Source organism: Petaurus breviceps, unplaced genomic scaffold (assembly GCF_028583685.1).
Source record: "Petaurus breviceps papuanus isolate PSGF00001 unplaced genomic scaffold, PetGlider_PUasm1.0 90760, whole genome shotgun sequence".
Lineage (NCBI taxonomy): Eukaryota > Metazoa > Chordata > Mammalia > Diprotodontia > Petauridae > Petaurus > Petaurus breviceps.
This window is the reverse complement of record NW_027187338.1, coordinates 9,942,424-9,964,416: the sequence shown is the minus strand read 5'-3', so window position 1 is coordinate 9,964,416 and position 21,993 is coordinate 9,942,424. Positions and strand designations below refer to the sequence as shown.

Sequence of the window (21,993 nt, the reverse complement as noted above, 5' to 3'; positions counted from 1 at the left end):
CCTGCAATGTTCAATTCATTCAATTCAATAAACATTTTGTAAGCACCCACTATGTGCCAGTCATTGTGCTAGGAGTTGGGGATTTACCTCAAAGGGTAGTTGTAAGGATAAAATGAAATAATGTCAGTTATGTGTTTAGAAAACTTTAAAGTGCAATGTAAAATCAATTATTAGTGTTGATTCTGCTATTGTTTCATTAACAATAACTGTTTCATTAAGCAAAGAGGACCATAGTATAGTGGATAGAGAATCAAAAAGACCTGGGTTCAAATTCTGATCTCTGACATATGTAGTCTGTGTGGCCCTGGGCAAGACACTCCTTAATTCTCTAGGATTTTAAATTGCAGAGAAGGCATATATTGACATTAATAGAGGGAATTCCCTATATCAATGAAATCCTAAATCCAGTCCCTATGTCTGCCCTGGCAAAGAACCATCCAATCTTATAGCTGGATCATCAAGAAGTAGCAAATCTAGGGGCAGCTAGGTGGCGCAGTGAATAGAGTACTGACCCTAGAGTCAGGAGGACCTGAGTTCAAATGCAGCCTCAGACACTTAACACACTCACTAGCCTCGTGACTTCGGGCAAGTCACTTAACCCCAATTGCCCTCCAAAAAAAAAGAAAAAAAAGGAGTAGCTAGAGGTCATGCCTCACTTACAGATAGAGAAACTGAGCCCCAGAGATAACCAGTAACTTTCCTAAGGTCACACTATTGTTCCCTGGTGGCACAGTGCCTGAAGCACAGTATCTGACATTTCCATAGCACATAAAAGTTTCCTCCCAAGTTTTCAAATAAATCATTTCATTTGATCTTTACAGTAGTCCTATGAAATACATACTATGTATAGGATCAGAGATTCTGGAAACATAGAGGCCCTTCTCCTGACTCAGTTCTCTCTCTATTCTAGTCCATCCTGCACTAAACTGTCAAATTAATCTCCCTGAAGCACAGGTCTGACCATATCACTTTAACCCTATTCAATAACCTGCAATGGCTCCCTATCACCCCCAGTATCAAATCACAGTATGAAATCCTATGTTTGGCATTTAAAGCCCTTCACAACCTGGCTCCCTCCTTCCTTCTTACACTTTACTCTCCTCATCCACTACAGCCCAGCTGCACTGGTCCCCTTACTGCTGCTAACACAAGACACTTGTCTTCCAAATGCAGGCATTTTCACAAATTCTCTCTCTTCTCATCTCTGTGTTTCCTGGCTTCCTTGGTTTCCTTCAAGTCTCAGCTGGAATCCTACCTCCTATAAGAAGTCTTTCCTAGGCCCCATGATTGCCTTCCCCTCCCCCTATATTATCTCAAATTCATCCTTCTGCATCTTGTTTGCTAGGTAGTGCAGTGGATAGAGCTCCAAACCTGGAGTCAAAAAGATTTGAGGTCAAATCCAGCCTCAGACACTAGCTGCAAGACTCTAAGCAAGTCACTTTACCCTGTTTGCCTCAGTTTCCTCATCTGTAAAATGAGCTGGAGAAGGAAATGGCAAACCACTCCAGTATCTTTGGCAAGAACTCTCCAAATGGGGTCACAAAGATTCAGACAGGACTGAACATCTTGTTTGCACACAGTTGTTCCCGTTATCTCCTTCCCTCAGACTGTGAGCTTCTTGAGAGTCGGGCTGTATTTGGCCTTTCTTTGTATCCCCAGTGCCAGGTACCTTGTAGGTGATCAATAAATATCTATTGATTTGAATGACCTAGACAAAGCCCCTTCATCATACAGATGAAATAAATGAGATAAAGAAAAGTCAAGTCACTTGTCCCGGGTCAAGTTGTAACTAGAAGAGCCAGGTTTTAATTCAGGCTTACTCCAGACACTTTCCACTGTGTCTCAGTACAGCCTAAAATTATCAACACCCTCATTTTCCAGAAAAAGAAACTGAGGCTAAGAAAGATGAAGTGCCCCAAAACAATACAATTTCTAAGTGCCAGTGGTGGGATTTGAATCAAGGACTTGCAGACTTACTGAGGCCAGCATTTCTCTCTGAAAGCTTCTTCTGCCTCTTAGCCCTGGACTCTTTAAACAATGAATACTGTGGGGCAGCTAGGTGGAGCAGTGAATAGAGCACCAGTCCTGGAGTCAGGAGGACATGAGTTCAAATCCAGCCTCAGACACTTAACACGTACTAGCTGTGTGACCTTGGGCAAGTCACTTAACCCCAATTGCCTTGGCTTTCCCCCTCCAAAAAGAAAAAAACAATGAATATTGTGACATCCTACTCAAGACCAGAAAATCTTGGCACCCTCCTGGTACAGCCTAAGAAGATACCTTGGGTAAACTGCTTCCCCTCAGTAAAATAAAGTAGTGGGCTCAAAGATCTCTGAGACCATCTGTGACTGCCAAATCTAAGTGCCCTAGGCTGGGGGAGGGTCAAAACACCTAACTTTGAGTCCTAAGCAGCTCTGCCACTCACCAATAGTGTGACCTTGAGCCCAAGGTCACTGCCCATCTGTAAAATGAGGGTGTTGAATGAGATGGCCTCTAAAAGCAAATCTGATGCTCTTAGGCACCCATCATTGTATTGAGGAGGAAAGAGCCCTGGACTGATTGAGAATCAGGTTTAAAGTGAAGTTCCTGACATTTACTGCATGTGTGACTTTGCCCATCTGTAAAATGAGGGGGTTAAACTTGATGATCTCTAATGTCCAATTTTCTCTATGAGAGGCAGCAGAGTGTGTAAGTAAGTAGAGAACTGCCCTTGAAGCCAAGACATAGGTTCAAGTCCTAGCTGTGATACACACTAGCTGTGAAACTGGCCAAGTCACTCAACTTCTCCATACTTGAGGCAACTCTCTTAAGACTGAAAGTTGCAGAGAAGTCTTTCATTACCTGAGTGTTCTCTAGAATCTAAACCAATGAAATCATGGATCCAGCCCCCAATCCTGTCCTATGATTCTATGACTCATAGGTCAGACTGGAATGTGACCCCCTCCCCCTCCATCTTCTGCACAACCCCTGCTCCACACACTGTCTCCCAAAAAGAATTACCCTCCCTCTTTCTCTAAGGCTCAACCTCCCCTCTCCACTGGCCACTGCCAGCAGGGATTAAAGCAATCAGATCAATTTCTTGGTTTCTTTTCAAGAAAGAGAAGAGGAGGGAAGTAGGGCTGGACTAGGGAGAAGGAAACAATTCGGAATAATAAAAGGCTGGAGGGAATGAGGGTGACTATCCTTCCCATCCCCGCCCAGGCACTACCAAAGCCTTGGGGCAGACAGGCCCACACGTGGGAGAAGGCCCTTACCTGACCGGCATACAGGAAGCCTAAACACCTCCGGCACAAGAGCAGGTGGGGGTGGGGATGGGACTAAACCCCTGGCTAGGAATGAGATCCTAATGGGGTCAACTAGCCCATCACCCAGCCTCAGGGCTGCTTTGCCCAGATTTGTCCATTCTATGACTCTTTCCAAAACGGAGAGTCCATTTTATACACCTGTGTGATCTTGGACAAGTCTTTATCCTCTGGACAGTAATTTGCTGCTTTGTAAAAGGAGGGGATTGGGTTAGATAATCTCTAAGGTCCTTTGAGCTCCAAATGCCCTAGCAGCACCACTATTACCCAAAGATCTGCCATTCTGGATGGTCAGTTCTCAGGACTCAGTCATAGTCCATCCTGCTATGATTTCTGCCCCATTTCCCTTTGGATGGGTGGGAAGGTGACACCAATAGGTTGGCATTGAGGAGATGACTAGGAGCAGACACTGCAGGAGAAGTGGGGGGTAGGGGGGAGAGAGAGAAAGGCGTGTACTGTTCAGTATATTTGGAGACCAATCTCTCTTCCAACCCTTGTCCCTCACTGCTCTAGCTGAATGTCTTCAGGCAGGCTAAGGCAGAACCAAGGCAGTGATCCAAAAAGACCACAGCCAGGCCGGATACAATCACACAAGAAGCTTTTTCTCTCCTCTTCCTGCCCCCCAAACCTCTTCCTTCTAATTCTCTCCTCCCTCCTTCCCTCCCGGGGCTGATTAAAGGACACTCCAGTGGGTAAACACAGCACCCACCATTTCCTGAAACATGGGCAGGAGGCTGCTGTGGGCAGGATAATGGTTAGATGCTGGGGGACAGGGAGCCCCTGGGGGTCTAAAAAGGTCCCTATCTCCTCCCAGACTTTAACTAAAAGCTGGGAAATGCCCCCCCTTTTTTTTCTCCAGGGGGAAGGTGGAGAGTAGGAGGGCAAGGGAGATGAGGGAACAGGCCCAACTCAGGTGATACAGGGAGAAATGGGATAAGGATCTTAAGGCCTGGGTAATCAGCCAAGCAGGGCCACCCAAGACCATGGCATGGGGTAAAGACACTTCAGAGTTATAGGCAATGTGTTGCTGTGTAAAGAGTGCTGGGCTTTGAGTCAGAAGCCCTGAATTCCAATTCTGACTCTGAAACACAGTAGCTATGACCTTGTTATAGTCATTTAACCTCTCTGGGGTCTCTTTCTCATCTCTAAAAGGGATAAGCCTTGAACCCCCTGTCTCACAGGGCTGTTATGAGGAAACCACCCGTTAACCTTAAAGCTCTATAGAAATTGGAGCTGTTATTGTTATCCCATGAGCCAGGAGAAGCCTGCCAAATAAACTCCACCAAGCCAAGTTCTCTCCTCCCTCCCTCCCCCAACAAAAAAGCATACCTATCTGCCCTGCTGTGTATCCCCAGGGAAGTTCACTGCCTCTCTGTTCATGTCACCCCAACTCAACATCATTGAGGAAGATGAAAGTAGTGAATTGTCACTGAAATGGGGAAGGGGGCCCAGATGATAACCTCACCTGGGTCACTAGTAACATTTCAATCATGATGGTGGTGAGACAAAGACAAAACTAGAAAGGAAAAAACTGAGAAAGCAAGCAAAAGAGACCCTTTTGAACACCACCACCACCCATAGCAAGAGGCACCCTGGACAGGGCCGAGTCACAAAGCTGGATAGATAGGTGGTCAGCTCCCCCTCTTAGAGAAGCCACCCAGGATCCATGACAAACTTGGTTGCCAATCCCTTACTGTCCTAGTTCCGGCAGGGCAGGACAAAGCAGAACAGAGCCTGACAAGCCTCTCTACCCTGGAGCTGCCCAGGGGAGCTGGGCCCCAGGCTCCTATGACCCCCTGACTCAGCAAGTGCCTACAGCTGCGGTTAACCCAGCAAAGCCCCCACAACCTACTTGCTGTGTGCCCTAGGGGAGCAAAACAGAGGATCTGGCCCTTTGCACCCAGAGGAAGTCTGGGGGAGGACAAGAATTCCCCCCTCTCAGCCCTCCCCGCCAAAGCCAGACTACATAACCTCTGTAAACCTGGAGATACCCTGCCCAGAAGTAGGAGGTGGGGTCGGAGTGGGGGTACCGCCCCCCTTTGCTGAGGCAGTGCCCCGGAAGTCCTGAAAGGGGCTCTATGGCTCTGCCCCACCTTTCCTACCAACCATTCTGAGTACACCCCCTGCTCTGTGGCCCAGGTCACCCTCGTCGTTCCCTGGGCACTTCCCGACGGCTCAGGAAACAGGGCACCTCCCTCCTTACCACCACCCCCACCCCCCCCCCCCGCCCCGCGCTGGCGGCAGCCCAGCGCTGCCCAGCCCTGCCCAGCTCAGGTGAGCGGAGATCCAGACTGCCTTACCTCTGCCCTTGCCTCTGCCCTTCCTGGCCTTTTCCTCGGACTTCTTGCCCTTGGGGGGAGGCTCGGAGCCCTCCCCACCCGGCGGCCCCTTCTTCTTTCTCCGCTTGCCCCGCAGCCAGCTGAAGGCGCGGCGCAGGCCGCCCCGGGACTTCTTCTTGCGGGGGACACCGGCCTGGCCCTGGCCCTGACCCTGGCCCTGGCCCTGGCCGCTCGGCTCCTCGGCCGCAGGTGCGGTGGAGGCAGCGCGGGCCGCCATGGGCCGCGTGCGGGGAGGGAGGGCAGCCTCAGGCCCCCGGGGACGGCGCGGCGCCCATGCGGGACTGGACGCCGGGGTTCCCTCCCTGGGCAGCCGGCACCACCGCGCGAAGGGAGAGCAAGGAGCCGAGAAAAAGTTTGAGCGGCTCCCTGGGGCCGAGCGGAGCGGGGCAGGAGGGGCCGGCGGGGCTGGGCTGGGCTGGGCTGGGCTAGGCTAGGGCGGAGAGAAGCACTGAGAGAAGGGAGAGGCGGGCTGGGAGGTGGGGAACGGGAGGGAGCGCACTGACTCCCAACCCGCTCCCCGCTCCCCGCACCCTCCTCCTCTCTCCTCTGCCCGCCCGACCCGGCCCGGCTAGTCCCAGCCCTGCCCCTCTCCCCGCCCTCCCGGACCCGCAGAGGGGAGCGCACAGCTCCTCGCCTTCTCCCGGCTAGAGAGTTGGGGGTGGGGTAAGGGAGGCCAGGTAAATGGGACTCTCGGACCCACCGCCTGCTGGAAAGGCGAAGTGTGCCCAGTCCCGAGTTCGGGTGGGGGGCTGCCCCCCCCCCCCCCCCCGGAGCCCTTGGACTTCAGGCTAGAATCTCAGGAAAGGGGAAGGAAGTATTCTCGTATCCCATAGGAGAAGGAAGCAAGGTATCCGGGTTGCCATCTCAGACTGTGCCAAAGTATACCAAGTAAGGTTCGATGCCGGGAGAAGGGGAACAGCGTGGTCCAGGGTTCTCTTCGGGGAGGGTAGAGGTGTATTTGAGGGAGGGGTCTATCCTCGGAGGATACGAAATATTTCGGGGATCAGGGTCTTTCCGAGAAAGGACGATCGGGACTTTAGCTGATCCACTGAAAGAAAGCAGAGCGTTGAGGTGTTTCGGAGGAGTTCTCTTCAGGAAGGCAGTATTCCAAGGTCCTAAACAGGAAGCTGGGATGAGTACTCGGGATCTTCGGGACTGATCCTAAAATAAACCGAGGATCTCTTCGGCAGGGAGGTAAACTTCTGGGGTTCTGTCTCAGGATGAGAAAATGGATGTCAGTGTCTGCCTTGTAGCTTAGGCATGGGTGAGACTAGCCCGATGTCCCACAGAGAGTAGGAAAGACTCTCAGAAGCTATATTAGTCACAGTGTAAAGGTATAAAAGAGATATTTGCTTCCCTTATATTCCCTTTTCTTATCCCACCTCCCCACACACACACTTTCTATCCATCCAGCTCCCACACATACCTCCAACCCTCCGTTACCCTTATTTGTTCCAAGGGGAGGGATCTTGCCTTCCCTTCCTGCTCCAGGGTGGGACTGGGTCTCTGGATTCCTGGAATTCTTCCCCTAAATAAGTTTCTAAACCTCAGTTTCTCTTTGGTTGGACTGTGATGCCCCAGGGCACTTCAACTAGGCCACGTGGCCCCTACAATAGGCTAACCACCACTTTAGCCTAGTTAATTACAGCTTACTAAGTGCTTTGAGATCCTCGGGAAGAAGGAGGAAAAAAAATGACTTGGGAAGAAGGAAAGGAAGAAACAGTTTCATTTCTAGAACCCCAAAACACCACGGGCCAATTTGAGGCATGTGACCTGCTTGGGGTCCTTTCCCAAGGCCGGGGGAGGGGGCAGGATGTCTAAAACCAGTATACTCAGCCTCTAGATCAAGCCAGATCAAGCCAAATCCTCTTCCAGAAGACAGTTCTACCTTCCTAAGGTATGTGTATTATAGGAATTGGGCAGATGGGCAGTATGGTCCAAGACTGAGAGCCTGGTGCCTGCGTTCTAGTGCCACCTTTGCTTTTTCCTGGTTTTATGACCTTGGATAAGTCCCTTATTTAGTTATGATACTAAAGATGAGAGGCAGCCTGTCATAATAAGATAGAAAACTGGCCTGAGAGTCTGAAAGACCTGGTTTCAAGTCACAACTCAGACACTAGCTATTTGACCTTGGGTAAGTCATTTAACTTCTGAGTACAGTAGACAAGTCACTGGGATTATCAATCACTGAGCACATCTGCATTGACCAGAGGGACTTTCCTAAATAATTCTATATATACAATCATTTCCGATGATATAGTTTGTTTCCTATACCTATGAAATCACAGATCCTGTTATGATCATCACCATCATGGTAATATCAATTACAGATTTCGTGACAGTTTACTGAGGCCTATACTGAAACGAAGAGACATACATCACAATTACAGAATCAGAAGCAATCTGAGGGCCCATCTAGGCTACCCCATACCTGAAAGAAAACCCTGGCTAAGGTTTCCACCCTTATTCCACAAATGATCATCAATCCTCTCTGCCTGGAGACCTCAGTGAAGGGCCACTCACTATTTGCCCAGCCAGCATTCTACCCTTGGATAACTCTACTATTTGTTAGGAAGTTATATTCCCAACAAGCTTAAATTTGTCTGTTTGCAATTGGCTTCCAGTCATTGTCTATATCAATAGACTGGCCAATAGTCAATGAAGTCTTAGTAACAGCAACTAATGAAACAAAGACTAATCCCAACTGTCAAAATGGTGTGCAATACTTCTGAGGCTGCCATGACAGTGGCTATGGCCAGCAAGATGACAGAAAGTACTAAGAATAAGAATAAGAGTTTTTCAAGCTCTATAAACATTTTTTTTAACTATTGGTACTTCTAAATGTGAGCTCTTGTCCAATGACCAGTGAGCTGATACTCTACCAGGGGAACTGAACCATGTCAGAAAAGGAGGTGAGCAGGTCATGTTTGGAGATTAAGGGATGACAAATGGCCTGGTAGAATACTACACTAATAAAAGTCCTGGAGGAGGGCAGCCAGTAAGTACATGGAGTGAATCCATTACTGGAAGGTTTATGGCAGGACAGAAAACAGGATGCACCGGATGAGAGGGCGTGGCTCCATTTCACTCTTCACCATTGGGGGATGGAGCTCCATTAATGCTTCAGGCCTTCAGTGGATCTCTAGTCTCAATGAGGAATGATGTAATAACAAACTTGAATGGCTTTGTGCTTTCTTCATAGATCTTCTGCAGGGATTATTATCCCCATTTCAGAGAAGAGAAAACCTAAAGAGAAGAAGTGACTTGCCCTGTGTCTCTAAACTAGACCCAGGGCTTCTTAGCCTCCATCCTGTGTTCTTCCTTCTTTACCACACCATCCCTACAGAGTCTACTTAATCCCCTCCTCCAAATCCTTTGGCCACAAAAGGCTTGGGCAAGTCAGGATGGGGGTGGACACCTGCCTGACCACCTCCAACTTCCTCTGACTTCTCCAGTGAGTTTGAAAAGTTATCAGACAGCGATCAGCCTTTCTGAAGCACCTGCACACCACATCTGGTTAATATTGATCATTCCCTAGGCCCCCTTCATAAGAGGAGACATTTTTCTCCCTCTTTTTGATTTTTTATTGATGCTTTTTCTTAATGTCACTGACACTTCGAAATGACTCTTTCCTTGTGATGAATAAACACAGTCAAGTAAACCAGATCCATACATTGGCCATATCTGGAAGTATATGCCTATTTCTGTATCTGTTGCCTAACTATCTCTCTTCCTAGAAGAAGCTGGATCCATATTTCACCATCAAGTCCTCTAGAGTTATGATTGACCACTTTAATCAGAATTTAAACGTTTTATTTAAACAAAAAATCTTTATTGGTATCTTTTGCTTTTACATTATCAATATTTCCCAGTCTATCTCAACCTTTTCTCCCTCCCAGGGAATAATCTTTTATAACAAAGAATTTATGTTTGGGGAGGGGGGGGGGTAGGGAATGAAGGCTAGAGAACATTTCATCAAAACTAACCAAGTCTGAAAAAGTGTGAAAACATATACAGCATTCCACACCCATAATCTTCCACTTTTGCAAAGGAGAGTGGGGGAAATGACAGCTTTTCTTTAAGGACAAGGAATTGTCCATTCAATTTCAATTGTTTTGTTTTCATAATTGTCCCTTCCATTTACATTATTGTAGTCATGCATGCAGTTTTCCTGGTTCTACTTACTTCCTTTTGCATCAGTTCATATAAGTCTTCCTGGGCATCTCCGTATTTGTGACATCCATAATTTCTTATGGCACAGTAATACTCCATTATGCTCAGGTACCACAATGTGTTTAGCTATTCCCAGCTCAATGGGCATCTTTGAGGCCTTAACATTTTGACATCCTTTACATGGTTGTGGACATTGTATAAATTGTTCTAGGTCTAGGTGGAGGTAATCTTAGCCTCATTGCAGATACAGAATACAAATACAGAAACCTGTATTTATTCAGTGTGAGATGGAGTTACTCAACCTGGCTCCAGTAGCCACCAAATGAAAGGGTTTGGGAATGACTTAGTGTTTATTTCTCATTGACTTAACTATGTGTCTTTGACCCCTTCCCTTCCTTTTTCACTCCCTGGCCCCCCCTCCAGAATGGAAGGCCCTTAAGGGGAAGGATTATTTGTGGGCCCGATGGACATCCCAGCAATTAGCAGAGTACCCCCAGCACCTGACTGTAGGAACTGGATCTGTACCTTCCTTGGTACATAGAATTCCTCTACCAAAGCAAGTTGGCCTCTTCTCTGTAATTTACAGGATAAGAGACTTCCCTAGAACACTGAATGGTTCAGTGACTTGCCCAAAGTCACACAATTTGTCAGGGGCAAGATTTGAACTCTGCTCTTCCTGGCTGCAGGTCAGTTCTCTAGTCCTGCTGCCTCTGTTTAACAAATGCTGGTTGACAAATAGATCACCTGTTATTTTCCTTGTATGGGGTATGCATGAGGCACTCCTCACCACAGCTTCAGGAAACCCTTTGTCTGAGGCACAGCTGTGCTTCCTTCCCCATCCCCCACTGGGGGACTCCCTGAGGGCAGAGCCATATTTCCTCATCCCACACAGAGCCAGCTCCCTGAAGGCAGGGCTTTCCCCACAAATTGGGGTGGAAGATTTCCCTGCCTCCCCTCCTGTTGGGGCTCCCTAAGAACAAAGCTATCTCTCCCCTTCAGACCTAGAGGCTTTTGAGGGGTTCATTCCTGCGGGCTCACTGACCTTGCCTGTCCCCTCTAGTCAGGAGCCAGGAGAGGCTGGCTTGGCAGCCTTGGCAAGCAGAGAGGCCCCGATAGACAGAATGGGCTGTTGGGCGCCTGGCTCCAGCCTCCCAGGATTAATGATTACTAAGATCCATTTCAGTGCCACTGGAGAAGGGAAGAACACCAGCAAGATCAGGAACTCCCTTTCCTCTCTCCCTCCCTCCCAATGGAGCCCAAAGTCCAACCTGAGGTTCAGGAAGCTAACTGACTTGACTGGTGAGAAAAATCAACAGACACCAGAGCTTCAGCCTCTTGAGTTCCATCCTTGCTTGGCCCCCAAATCCCTCCACTAGAGACAGAGACACAGAAAGAGAGAGAGGAAATGAGGCCTGGAGATCCTTTCCTATATCCTGATGACTCAGGGAGGTTGCAGAGCCAGGTGGTTGTCAGGAAGCTAGCAAGGGTAGATTAGGGTCTGGACAGGGCCCTTGGCCAAGGGAGAAGGGAGAGGAACAGAAGGGTGACCATGGAGCAGCCAAATCCCATCAACACCCCACCCCCCAGAGAGAGAGTCTGTGTCTGCTTCTGGGAAACTCAACTCCACTCCTTACTAGTTGTTTACTAGTTGTGTGACTTTTGAGCAAGTCCCTAAGCCTCAGTTTCCTGTTCTATAAAATAAAGGATTGGGACACTCTTTTGTCTTCTGTGAAGTCTTGATTCTGAGGAACAAAGAGAATCAATTCCACTTACTCTGCCATTTGAGATAGGAGACCACATGCAAAGGAGTCCACCTGCTGATAGAAAAAGTCCTAGAGCCAGGCTGCTCTGTTTGGCATTCCAAGCCTAGCCCCCTTGAACCTTTCAAGATTTTTACTCTCCAACATGTACTCTTCAGTCCAGTGACACCAGCCTTTTGGCTATTCCACAAACAAGACCCTCCATCTCTCAGCTCTGAGCATTTTCTCTGGCTATCCCCCATTTCTAGAAAGCTCTCCCTCCTCATCTTTACCTTCCAGCTTCCTTTAGGTCCCAGCTAAAATCCCATCTTCTAGAGGAAGATTTTCCCAATCCCTCTTAACTCCAGTGCCTTCACTCTTTTAACTATTTCCTGTCTATCCTGTATATTTATAACACATTGTTTGCTCAAACCTGGATTCAAATTCTCACTTTGCCACTTACTAACTATGTGGCCTTGTACAAGTCCCTTCCCTTTAGATGATTTCTGAGATTCCCTTCCAGCTGGAAATCCTGTGAATCCAAGGTCTAGGGGAAGCTCTCTCCCAAGGTACTCTCCCACTCTCAAGCCCTTTCCAGTGGAAGGAGGGAAGGCTTTATTAAGTGCCTACTATGTTCCAGGGATTATGCTAAACTCTTTACAAATATTTTATCATCCCAACAACCCTGGGAGGAAAGTACTATTTAACCCCCATTTTATAATTGAGGAAACTGAGGCAGACAGAGGTTAAGTGTCTTGACAAGGGTCAGAGAAAGAGAGAAGAAATGAGGCTTGGGAATCCTTTCCCACATCCTACTGACTCAGAGATTGTAGGCCAAGTGGTTGTCAGGAAGCTAACAGAGACAAAGCAAGGTCTGGACAGGGCTATTAGCAAAGAAGGGAGGGAGACCAAATTTGAACTCAGGTCTTGCTGACTCCAGGCCCAGCACTCTTTGCACTCTATCACCTAGCTGCCTGGCCATGTAAAAAGAATGTGAAGCCAATAGACCTGGCTTCAGACCTCACCTCTGTCTTTGGCATCAGTTTCTTCATCTGTAAAATGAAGGGGCTGGACTAAATGACATCTAAGGTCCTTTCTAGCTCTAAATCTCTGGTCTTATGAACCTTCACCAGGATCTAACCTGAGGCTCCTCCAACCCTACCCAGAAGGTCAAAATTGGGGTTGTCTCCCCAATTTTATACATCAAGGCCTCAAAGAGGGCAAGAGACTGACCAAAAGTCATGCACCCTAGAAGACCTGTAGGGTCCTGGCCTCCTGCCTCCAAGTTAATTCTCTAGGCTCCTTCCTTGCTTGGGGGAGCAGGGCAGTAGTCAGAAGGTAGGAAGGAAAGACGATCCTCTGTCCACAGAACTTAAATTAATCAGTGCTTTGATGACCTAGAGCAAAGAAAATCTTTGTCCTGGTGGATCTCTCATTCAAAGGTAGGGACACAACCCAGGTCCTTCTCCATAAGAGTCAGCTTGCTGTGGTAGAAATACCACTGAAGTCAGACCCAGGAGATCTAGGTTTTGCTACTTACCAACTGTGAGACCTTGCACTAGTCCCTTCTCCTCTCTGGGCCTCAGTTTCCTTTTATGTAAAATGGGAATATAGTTAGGGTTAGGGATAGAGAGTAGACCTGTAATTTCACTGATTACAAGAAGCTTCCAATGAGGAATTTTCTCAGTGTAGGTCTATACCTTCTCTTCAACTAAGTCTTAAGAGAGTGGCCTAGAACACATTGGAGCAGCTTAATAAATGTTTATCTACTTCCTTCCTCCTCAGAGTCATACAAGTATGGTAGTCAGAGACAGGACTTGAACCTGGGTCTTCTTGCCTTGGAGATCAGCTTTCTATTCACTATTATAGTAATCATATTTTGCAAATAAATTTTATTGATGTCTTGGGTTTTTACCTTTCATTTTGGAAATAGCCCTTTAATCCCCTTCAATTTTTTTTTTTTGAGACAATCAGATTTAAGTGACTTGCCCATGGTCATACAGCTAGAAGGTGTCAAGGCCAAATTTGAATACGGGTCCTCCTGACTCCCAGGCCTATGCTCTATCGGTTGTGCCACTTGCTACACCTTCAAATTTAACCCTCCTTTGTAACAAAAAACAAAAAAAAACTGATGCAGTTACAATGTATACAGCATTCTCTTCCCATAATCCCCTGCCTCTATAGAGAAGAAGGAAGTAGGTTTCATTATTTATTCCTCATATCATTGACTAAAATGGGGATAAACCTGCACTATCTCCATTCCAAGACTGATGTGAGGAAAGAAACTGGATGAAACAGGAGCCAGTATCATTCCCATAATCAGAGAAATTCTTCTGTTTGATCTGTGCACACACACACACCCTAACCCCTTCTTCCATACTTGGGTTACTGGGGAAGAGAGTGGGGATGGCTCATCCCTTGTCTTTGTAAAACACCTGAGTCTTCTTGGAAAGAACCTTCCATCTTCTGTCTGTCTGGATCTTCACATCAGCTCTGGGAGGTAGGCAGAACAGTTGGTTATCTCCATTTTTCAGATATGGAGACTGAGGTTAAGGGACTTGTCAGGTTACAGTGTCTACATGGTGGAACTACAGTAGGAAAAGTAACCCAGATCTGGGGTCCCAAGTCAGAGTTCTCTCCAGAAAACAACAGAGGAAGAAAATAAAAATGACTCCCCTGGAGCAAAATGATCATGTATGTTTACATTAGAACTTTTAGGTTTGCAGAGTGCTTTTCTCAAAACAGAAATGCAAGGTGGCACAGTGGATAGAGCATCAGCCCTGGAGTCAGGAGGACCTGAATTCAAATCCAGATTCATATACTTACTGGCTTTGTGACCCTGGGCAAGTCACTTAATATCAATTGCCCCCCTCCCCAAATAAAATCACAGAAAAGCTGCAGAGTGGAAAGAGACCAGGAATGCCTGGAATCAACTCTTGCTTCTTATACATATAGACAGAGTTCCTAGGGGAGTCTCTCAACCTCTCAACTCTTTCAAAGACTGGTTGATGTGTCTTGGCAGAGAGAGTAAAACTGAAGGTCCTATCCCCTATCCTCACAACAACCCTGTAAGATTGCAGTATTATTACTATCATATGAGAAAGAAAGAGTACACTTGGTTCAACTCAGCACTTACTAGCTGTGATGACTCCAGCAAGTCACTTCTCACCTCTCTGAGACTCAGTCTTCTCATCAGAAAAGTGGGGATAATAATGAACTGTGCTTCCCGTGATGATGGCAACCTCAAGAGCAGTGCTCATTCCATGACTTGGAACTGTTGGAGAGGGAGGGTGGGCAAGTCGCTTAACTTCTGCGTGCCTCAGTTTCCTCATCTGTAAAGTGCATCAGACCAGAGAGCCTCTCATACCTCATTTCACCTCTAAGTTTCTGATCTTATGCTAAAGACTCTAGGGTAGGTATGTCTGCTTGTGCACTGTGTGTTGAGTGCATGGGGGAGGGGAGAGACACAAGCCATGTGGCTTCATCAGCCTCTAGCTCCCTATAGGGACAGTGCCCCCAAGATGCTGCTAGCTGCCTAGTGAGAGGTCCTGATGACAACACCCTTGCCTTTCCACTAGTCTTGCTCTCTGATGGAACACAGTTCACCACTCAGGCATCCTTGCCCTTTGGGCACTTTTCCCAACCAGACCAAATCCCTCTTCCCCCACCCCTAGATTATCACTGAGTCATTACAAAATCTGTGGCCTGGGAAGGACCTGAGAGGATGCCTAATTTAACCTATACTGAGCATTCTTGCCAAATGGCCAGCCGGGCTCTCCTTGAAGACTTCCCCTGATGGGAAGCTCATCCCTGCTTGGGGTGATCCACTTCATCTTTGAATAATTCTAATTGCTAGCAAATCTTCTCTTACACAGAGTCTAAATCTACTTCTTTTTAACTTTCCCCTTATTGCTACTCCTTCGGCCTTCTGGGACCAAGCAGAGTAAATTTAATCCCTTTTCCACATGACAGCCCTTGAGATATGTGAAGGCAGTGATTTTCCTTCCCTATCTAATGTCCTCAGCTCAAGTGGACAGAGATTTTGTGTGATCAGGAAAGCCCTAACACTAATGCAAATAGACTTCTAATCAGGAAGACCCTTTGGGACCTCAGACCTTGGCGTCCTTCAAGGCTTGGAAAGACCCCTGGGGTATGCTTAGGGTTAGGAGCTGGCTGGGGTAACCTTCTAGTCTATGGTACCACCGGGGAAGACCTTGTGTGCTCAAGGTTGTTGGGTGGGGCTGGTCCCCTGCAATGAGTGTTTGCAAACACCCACTTTACTGGCCCTTGGCACTGTAGCTGGCACAATGCCCAGTGTTCTAAGTTGGAAGGAAAACGCCCATACTCAAGTGGTGCTGTTTCCTCTGCCATCCAGAAGGCTGTCAGAGTTCAGATCTAGGGACTTCAGCATAGGGAACTCCTACACAAAACAAAGGATGAAACCCAGGGTCACCCACAGGAGTCCCAGTTGCTGCATGATCTATAGAAGCAGAAGGTCCCACCAAGAAACGAGACCTAGATAGATGTGGTGTGGTATAGTAGAAAAGATACTGTGCTCGGAGGCAGGAGCCCTGGGTGCAAGCCAGCATCTGCTCTTATCAAGTCACTTCACCTTCATGAACCTCAGTTTCCTTACCTATAAAATGGGGATAATAACACTCACAACTTCCTACTTTCAGGCACTGTTGTGAGGGATGAACTTTGTAACCCTAAGGGCTATGGGAAAGTGAGTTATTTTGGAAGCTCAGGGGTGGGTCATGGGGGGAGCTTCCTTTTACCAAAGCAGATCAGTACTTGCTCTGCTGTGGATCATCTCAGAGAACTGCCTGGGGGCACCAAAAGTTTGACTTGGCCAGGATCTCACATCTAAGACCCAGCTCTTTCACTACATGTCACTGCTATTATAATAATTGTTTATACACAAGAACACACACAGAGAATTCCGGAATGTTTTAACCAGGAGAGACAATTGGACACTAGGAGTTGGGGCAGGCTCCCTGACTATAGGGCCTGTTTGACTTAGGCCTTTGTATCTGAGGCAGACATACTTAACAAAGGCTTGTTGCTTAACTGGCCTTGAAGATCATCTAGTTTAATGGAGAAACAACCAAGGTCCAGAAAGGGAAAGGGACTTGCCTTGTACTGACCTTGGTGGAGGCATCTGCGGGGTTCAGTGAATAGAGCACTGGGCCTGGAATCAGGAAGACCTCAGTTAAAATCTGGCCTCAGATACTAGCTGTGTTACCCTGGGAAAGTTACTTAAACTCTGTTTGCCTTAATCCACTAGAGAAGGAAATGGCAAACCACTCCAGTATCCTTGCCAAGAAAACCTCATTGACAGTATGAACCCCAAGGTCACAAAGAGTCAGACATGACTAAACACACACCAGCCTCAAACACTTTCTAGCTGTGTGACCCTGGGCCAGTCACTTAACCTCTGTTTGCCTTAGTCCATTAGAGAAGGAAATGGCAAACCATTCCAGTATCCTTACCAAGAAAATTCCGTGGACAGTATGGTCCACAGGACCACACAAATGAACACACACTAGCCTCAGACACTTTCTAGCTGTGTGACCCTGAGTAATTCACCTAACTCCTATTTGCCTCAGTTTCCTCACCTATAAAATGGAGATAATAATAGCACCTACCTCCCAGGGATGTTGTGAGGACCAAATGAGATGATAATTGTAAAGTACCTAGCATGGTGCCTGGCACATAGTAGGCACTATAAATATTAGCTGTTGTTACTATGTATTTGACACTGTACTCAGAGCTTGGGATACAAGGATAAAAACCAAATAGTCCCTGTCCCTTAAGGAGTTTACATCATCTAGATGGGGGGAGGGGGGAAGGGAAGGGAATACAACCTGAACACAGACAAATAAGTCCAAGATATTAGAAAGACAGAAAGCATTAACAATTGGGAAGATCAGAGGAGGATTCCAGGAGGAAAGGACCCCTGAGCTAGCCTTGCTGGAAGTCCCATTTTCGAAGATGCAAAGGTAAAGTGGAGGGGGCAAAAAGCCTGGAGGCAAAAGAAGGAATGCTGAGTTCATGACACAACTAGGCCAGTTTGGCTAGAATTTACAGTCTCTGAAAGGAATAATAGAGACTAGCCCTCTGATTTCACTGATATAGGAAACTCCCAAATAAGGAAATTCCTTATAACCTCACAGATCTGCACCTCCTCTGCAACTTACAGTCTTGAACAAGGGTCTGTAACATTTAAATGACAACCTGTTAAACCACTGTTGGCTCTGACAATCTGACTGTGAGACCCTGGGATAATCACTTAACCTTCCAGTGCCCCCAAGCAATTCTTTAGACCAGCTCTCCATCCTCTACACCTGGCTGTCTTTGCTGTTAAAGGGGATGATGTGAAATGAGTCTTCAAAAATAAGGGTAAGTTGGGGCAGCCAGGTAGCACAGCGAGTAAGAGCACCGGCTCCAGTGTAAGGATGACCTGGAGATTGAATCCCGGGCTCAGACACTCAGCACCACACTGTGTATAATAACTGGCTGTGTAACTTTGAGCAAGTTACTTAACCCTGATTGCTTAAAAAAAAAAAAATAAGGGTAAGTTCTTTGGTGGCTGTAGATGCAGGCTGAGGAGTTGGTATTTTATCTTATAGGCAATTGGGAGCCATTGAAGGTTGGGGGAAGGGAAGTGACCTGGTTAGTCCTGTCACTTCAACCAGTGCATTAGGAAGATGATTTGGGCATCTGTGGGAGGGAGAATTAAAGAGAAGATTGGAAATAGAGAGGACACCACTTAGGAAGCTGTTGTAGGAGTCCAGTAGAAGGTGAGATCCTGTGTGAGTTGAGAGAAAAGGATGATTATGGAAGATGCTGTGGAAGTAGAAGGAATAGATAGGACCTGTCAACTGTTTGGATATGGGGGGAGGGGGGGAAGGTGGCAATGTAGTTGTAAGGAGACAGGCATTTATTAAGCACCTGCTATGTCCCAGGCACTGTGCTAGGTATTTTACAAATATTATTTCATTTGACCTTTACAGCTAGAGGTAGGTGCTATCGTTATTCCCGTTTTACAGCTGAGGAAACTGAGGCAGGGAGAGATTAAGTAAACTTGCCCAGGATCACCCAGCTAGGAAGTGTCTGAGGCCATATTTGAATCGAGATCAGTCATCCTGACTCCAGACCCAGGGCTCTAGCCTCTGAACTACCCAGCTGCTTTGAGAAAGAGAGAGGAGAAAAGGCTGAATCAGAGGTCATGAACCTGCATGACTAGAAGGCTGTGGTGCTCTCAGTAAGACTAGGGAGGTTTGAAGGAAGGATCATTATTCTCCGGGTGCTTCCCACACCCATATACAGAGACACAGCTGAGGCTGGCTCTAGGCATAGACTGCTGTTGCTCCATACTGTGACATGAAGGGTGCTGGGAAGGACAGCTGCCCTACCCAAATCTTTCCCACCAGCCTGCTAGGTGCCAGAAATTCCACCATTAGAGCCATTCTTTCTGGCTAAGGCAGTGTTTCCAGAAGGTCCTGGTCAGAATGCAAATATTTTGCCTAGGAGGATGAGTACTTAACCTCATTATCACATTAGCACAAATTTGTAGTGATTCACAAACAGTCTTGGGTTCTGTTTCATCTGGAGAAGGCCAGCACAAATCTCAAAAGAGACAGGATGAATGGCCAAAAGGTTTGGGGAAAGGCATCTGAGCTCCCCACCCTTCCCACCATCCATACTTACTTACCTCTCTCCCTCCATCCTTTGCCTTTTCTCCAAGACTGGGAAAATGGAGATGGTTTTGATGATAAACCAGTCTTCCCCAACATCCCTCCCCCTTCTTCTCCACCCCTGGCCCCATTAAATTTCTTTTTCTTTAAATCATTTTCTTAATTTATTTAGTGCCTACTTTGTATCAGGCCCTGTTTGGTGCTGGGAATAAAAAGTAAAAAAAATATAACATTCCTTAACCTCAAGGAATTTACATTCTGTCCTCCAGTTCAGTTTCAATGAACCTAGAGAAATTGGCTGGACATTCCAATAGACTATTGTAAAATGTGGGACAGGAGAGATGAGGGAGGGAAATCTATAGATCTGGAAGCCATCTAGGATAAAAGTGATCATCAAAGGCATAGAAATGGATGAGATCCCCAACGGAGTAACTATATAGAAAAAAAAAGCCCAGGACATGACCTTGGGAGACACCTATACTTAGAGCCCTAGAGGAAGAGGAATACAAAGCAGCAGGGAAGAAGGAGAATGAGGAGAAAGCAGCAGCATCATGGAAGCCAGAGGAGAGAGTATCAAGAAACTGTAGGTGGATAGTCAACAATGTCAAAGACTGGACAGAACAGGAGTGAGACAAAGCCATGGGTCGAGACCATTAGGAGGTAATGATAGACCCTGAAGAGAGCAGACTCCATAAAGAAGGGGGTTCCCAAGCTTCAGTAGAAGGAAGAATTTGTGGAAGGTAAGGCAGTGAACATAGACAAACACTTCTAGGATTTGACTAGTGAAAAGGGAGCCAGGGTCATAGGCTCAGAGCTCTAGAACTGGAAGGAATCTCGAAGACCCTAGAGGCCAAAGCCCCAGTTAACAGAGGAAGAACCAATATTCAAGTGACCTGCTTACGGTCATCCAAGAAGCAATGGTCAGATGTAGGATTTGATCCTAGGTCCTCCTACTCAATTTGGGGGAGGGGGACATGTCAAGGGAAGTATCTTTATGGGTAATGGGTAGACATATCTAACAGACCATCGGAAACATGTGTTCTGGAGAATTCTGGTTCAAATAACAGTCACTCTTGATTCCAAAGACTAGGGCCACATATATCTGCCTTTTAATAGAGAGCCAGTACATACGATGTCAGGCATGGTTAACCTGCCTGTTTTGCTTAACTATTTTCTTTGGAAACGAAGGCTTGGGGGGGAGGGTGCCATTGGGAAATGATAACGATGTTTCAAAGAAAACCAGAAAAAAACAATGAATAAAACATTTTCCCAATGTGGGCTCTAGGGAGAGGTCAGAGCTAGAGATGATTTAGGGATCTGATGCACCAAAGGGACCACTGAAGTCATGGAAATGAATCAGATTGCCTGGGGAGAAATTAGAGAGAAAGAAGAGGAGCCAGGCAGAGCTATGGAGGAGCCAGGGAAGGAGACCCAGGAGGTCTGAAATCTCATCACCCCTTGTCCAGCTGGAGGGGAGAGACAGTTTCCATTCAGGAAAATGCTGAGTCACCCAGCTATGATTCTGGTCTCAGATTTTGATACCCAGACTGGAGGAAGGGCAGGAAGGAAGAGAGCACCTCCTTCCCATGCCCTCCACTGGGTTCAGTCCTCAACACGAGCATTCCCACCTCTGTTCAGACCCAGACCTGGAAGCGATCCCAAGAGCTCATCCCTTCCAGTCCCCACCCCTTGGCAATTTGCCCAGTCAGATGTGTGTGTGGATGTGGGGAGCAGAGAATGCATGAAGGGAGGAGGGAAGAAGATAGGCCTTGAAGACAGAGATAGGGAGAGAGTTCAGGCTGCCACCTGGAAGGCCTATTCCACTTTGCCTCCCATAGCATCTAGAAGAGCAGGCTCCCCTCCCCCTTCCCACTGGCTGGTGCTCGGGCACTGCCCCAGCCTCTCCCCCTCTACTCATTCTTCAGTTCCTTTGATCCTTTCCTCCCACTGACCAAAGGGACCCCAAGGCCACACAACAGAAACTGATCTCCCCCTGGTTCACTGCTCCTGAGTGGAGTCCAACTATTGTCCCCAGAAAGAAGTGTCCAGAACCTTGGGAGGAAGAAGGCAGGAGCTGATGGCTTTCCTTGGTGCTTTCTCTAAGTATATTCTACCGTTCCTGAAAGAAACTCCCAGCCTCTTTAGTAGCCTTTTCTTGGTTCTAGGCTCAGTGCTGCCATTAAGTGTGTGATCTTGGGCCAGAACCATCTCTCCTCTAAGCCTCAGTTTCCCCATATGTAAAATGAAGGTTTGAGCTAAACGATTTTCAAAGGCCTTTTCTAATGCTATGATAACAATAATTTCAAGACTCTGGAGTCCAAGGACCTGGATTCAAATCCAATTTCTTTAGTTTTCTGACCTTGGGGAAATTCGCTTAGCCTCACTAAGCCTCAGTTTCCCCAACTGTAAAATTAGGACATTGAACTAAATAGTCTCACTCTAAGGTCCCTTCTAGTCCCAGATCTAGGATCCTATGATACATTTTAGGCTTATAGGACCCAAGTTCAAATTTAGCCTCAGATACTTACTAGTCATGTGATCCTGGGCAAGTCTCTTAACCTCTGTTTACCTCAGTTTCCTTAACTGTAAAGTGACAATAATAATGGCACCTACCTCACAGGGTTGTTGTGAGAACTGAATGAGACATCTGTAAAAAGCACTTAGCACAGAACCTGTCTCTTTCCTTCTCTTTATAGCAAATGTGACCCTCTTCCCTCTCAGTACCTTTCCCCTGCCCAAG

The 21,993-nt window shown here is 47.0% G+C and overlaps 1 protein-coding gene and 1 long non-coding RNA gene across 2 annotated transcripts in view; one reads left to right on the top strand and one right to left on the bottom strand.

Moving 5' to 3' along the window:
- NHSL3 (NHS like 3) overlaps positions 1 to 6,009 on the bottom strand; it is a 46,282-nt gene extending 40,273 nt beyond the window's left edge. The window contains exon 1 of the mRNA XM_069068121.1: positions 5,603 to 6,009. Coding sequence (XP_068924222.1) covers positions 5,603 to 5,858 — 256 coding nt within the window. The 5' untranslated portion in view covers positions 5,859 to 6,009. The remainder of the gene's footprint in view (positions 1 to 5,602) is intronic.
- A 333-nt stretch (positions 6,010 to 6,342) lies between these two features.
- Positions 6,343 to 11,531, top strand: LOC138146324 (uncharacterized). Its single transcript, XR_011164453.1, has 2 exons — positions 6,343 to 6,529; positions 8,844 to 11,531. It is a non-coding gene; the product is annotated as an uncharacterized lncRNA (long non-coding RNA).
- Positions 11,532 to 21,993: the final 10,462 nt, after the last annotated feature.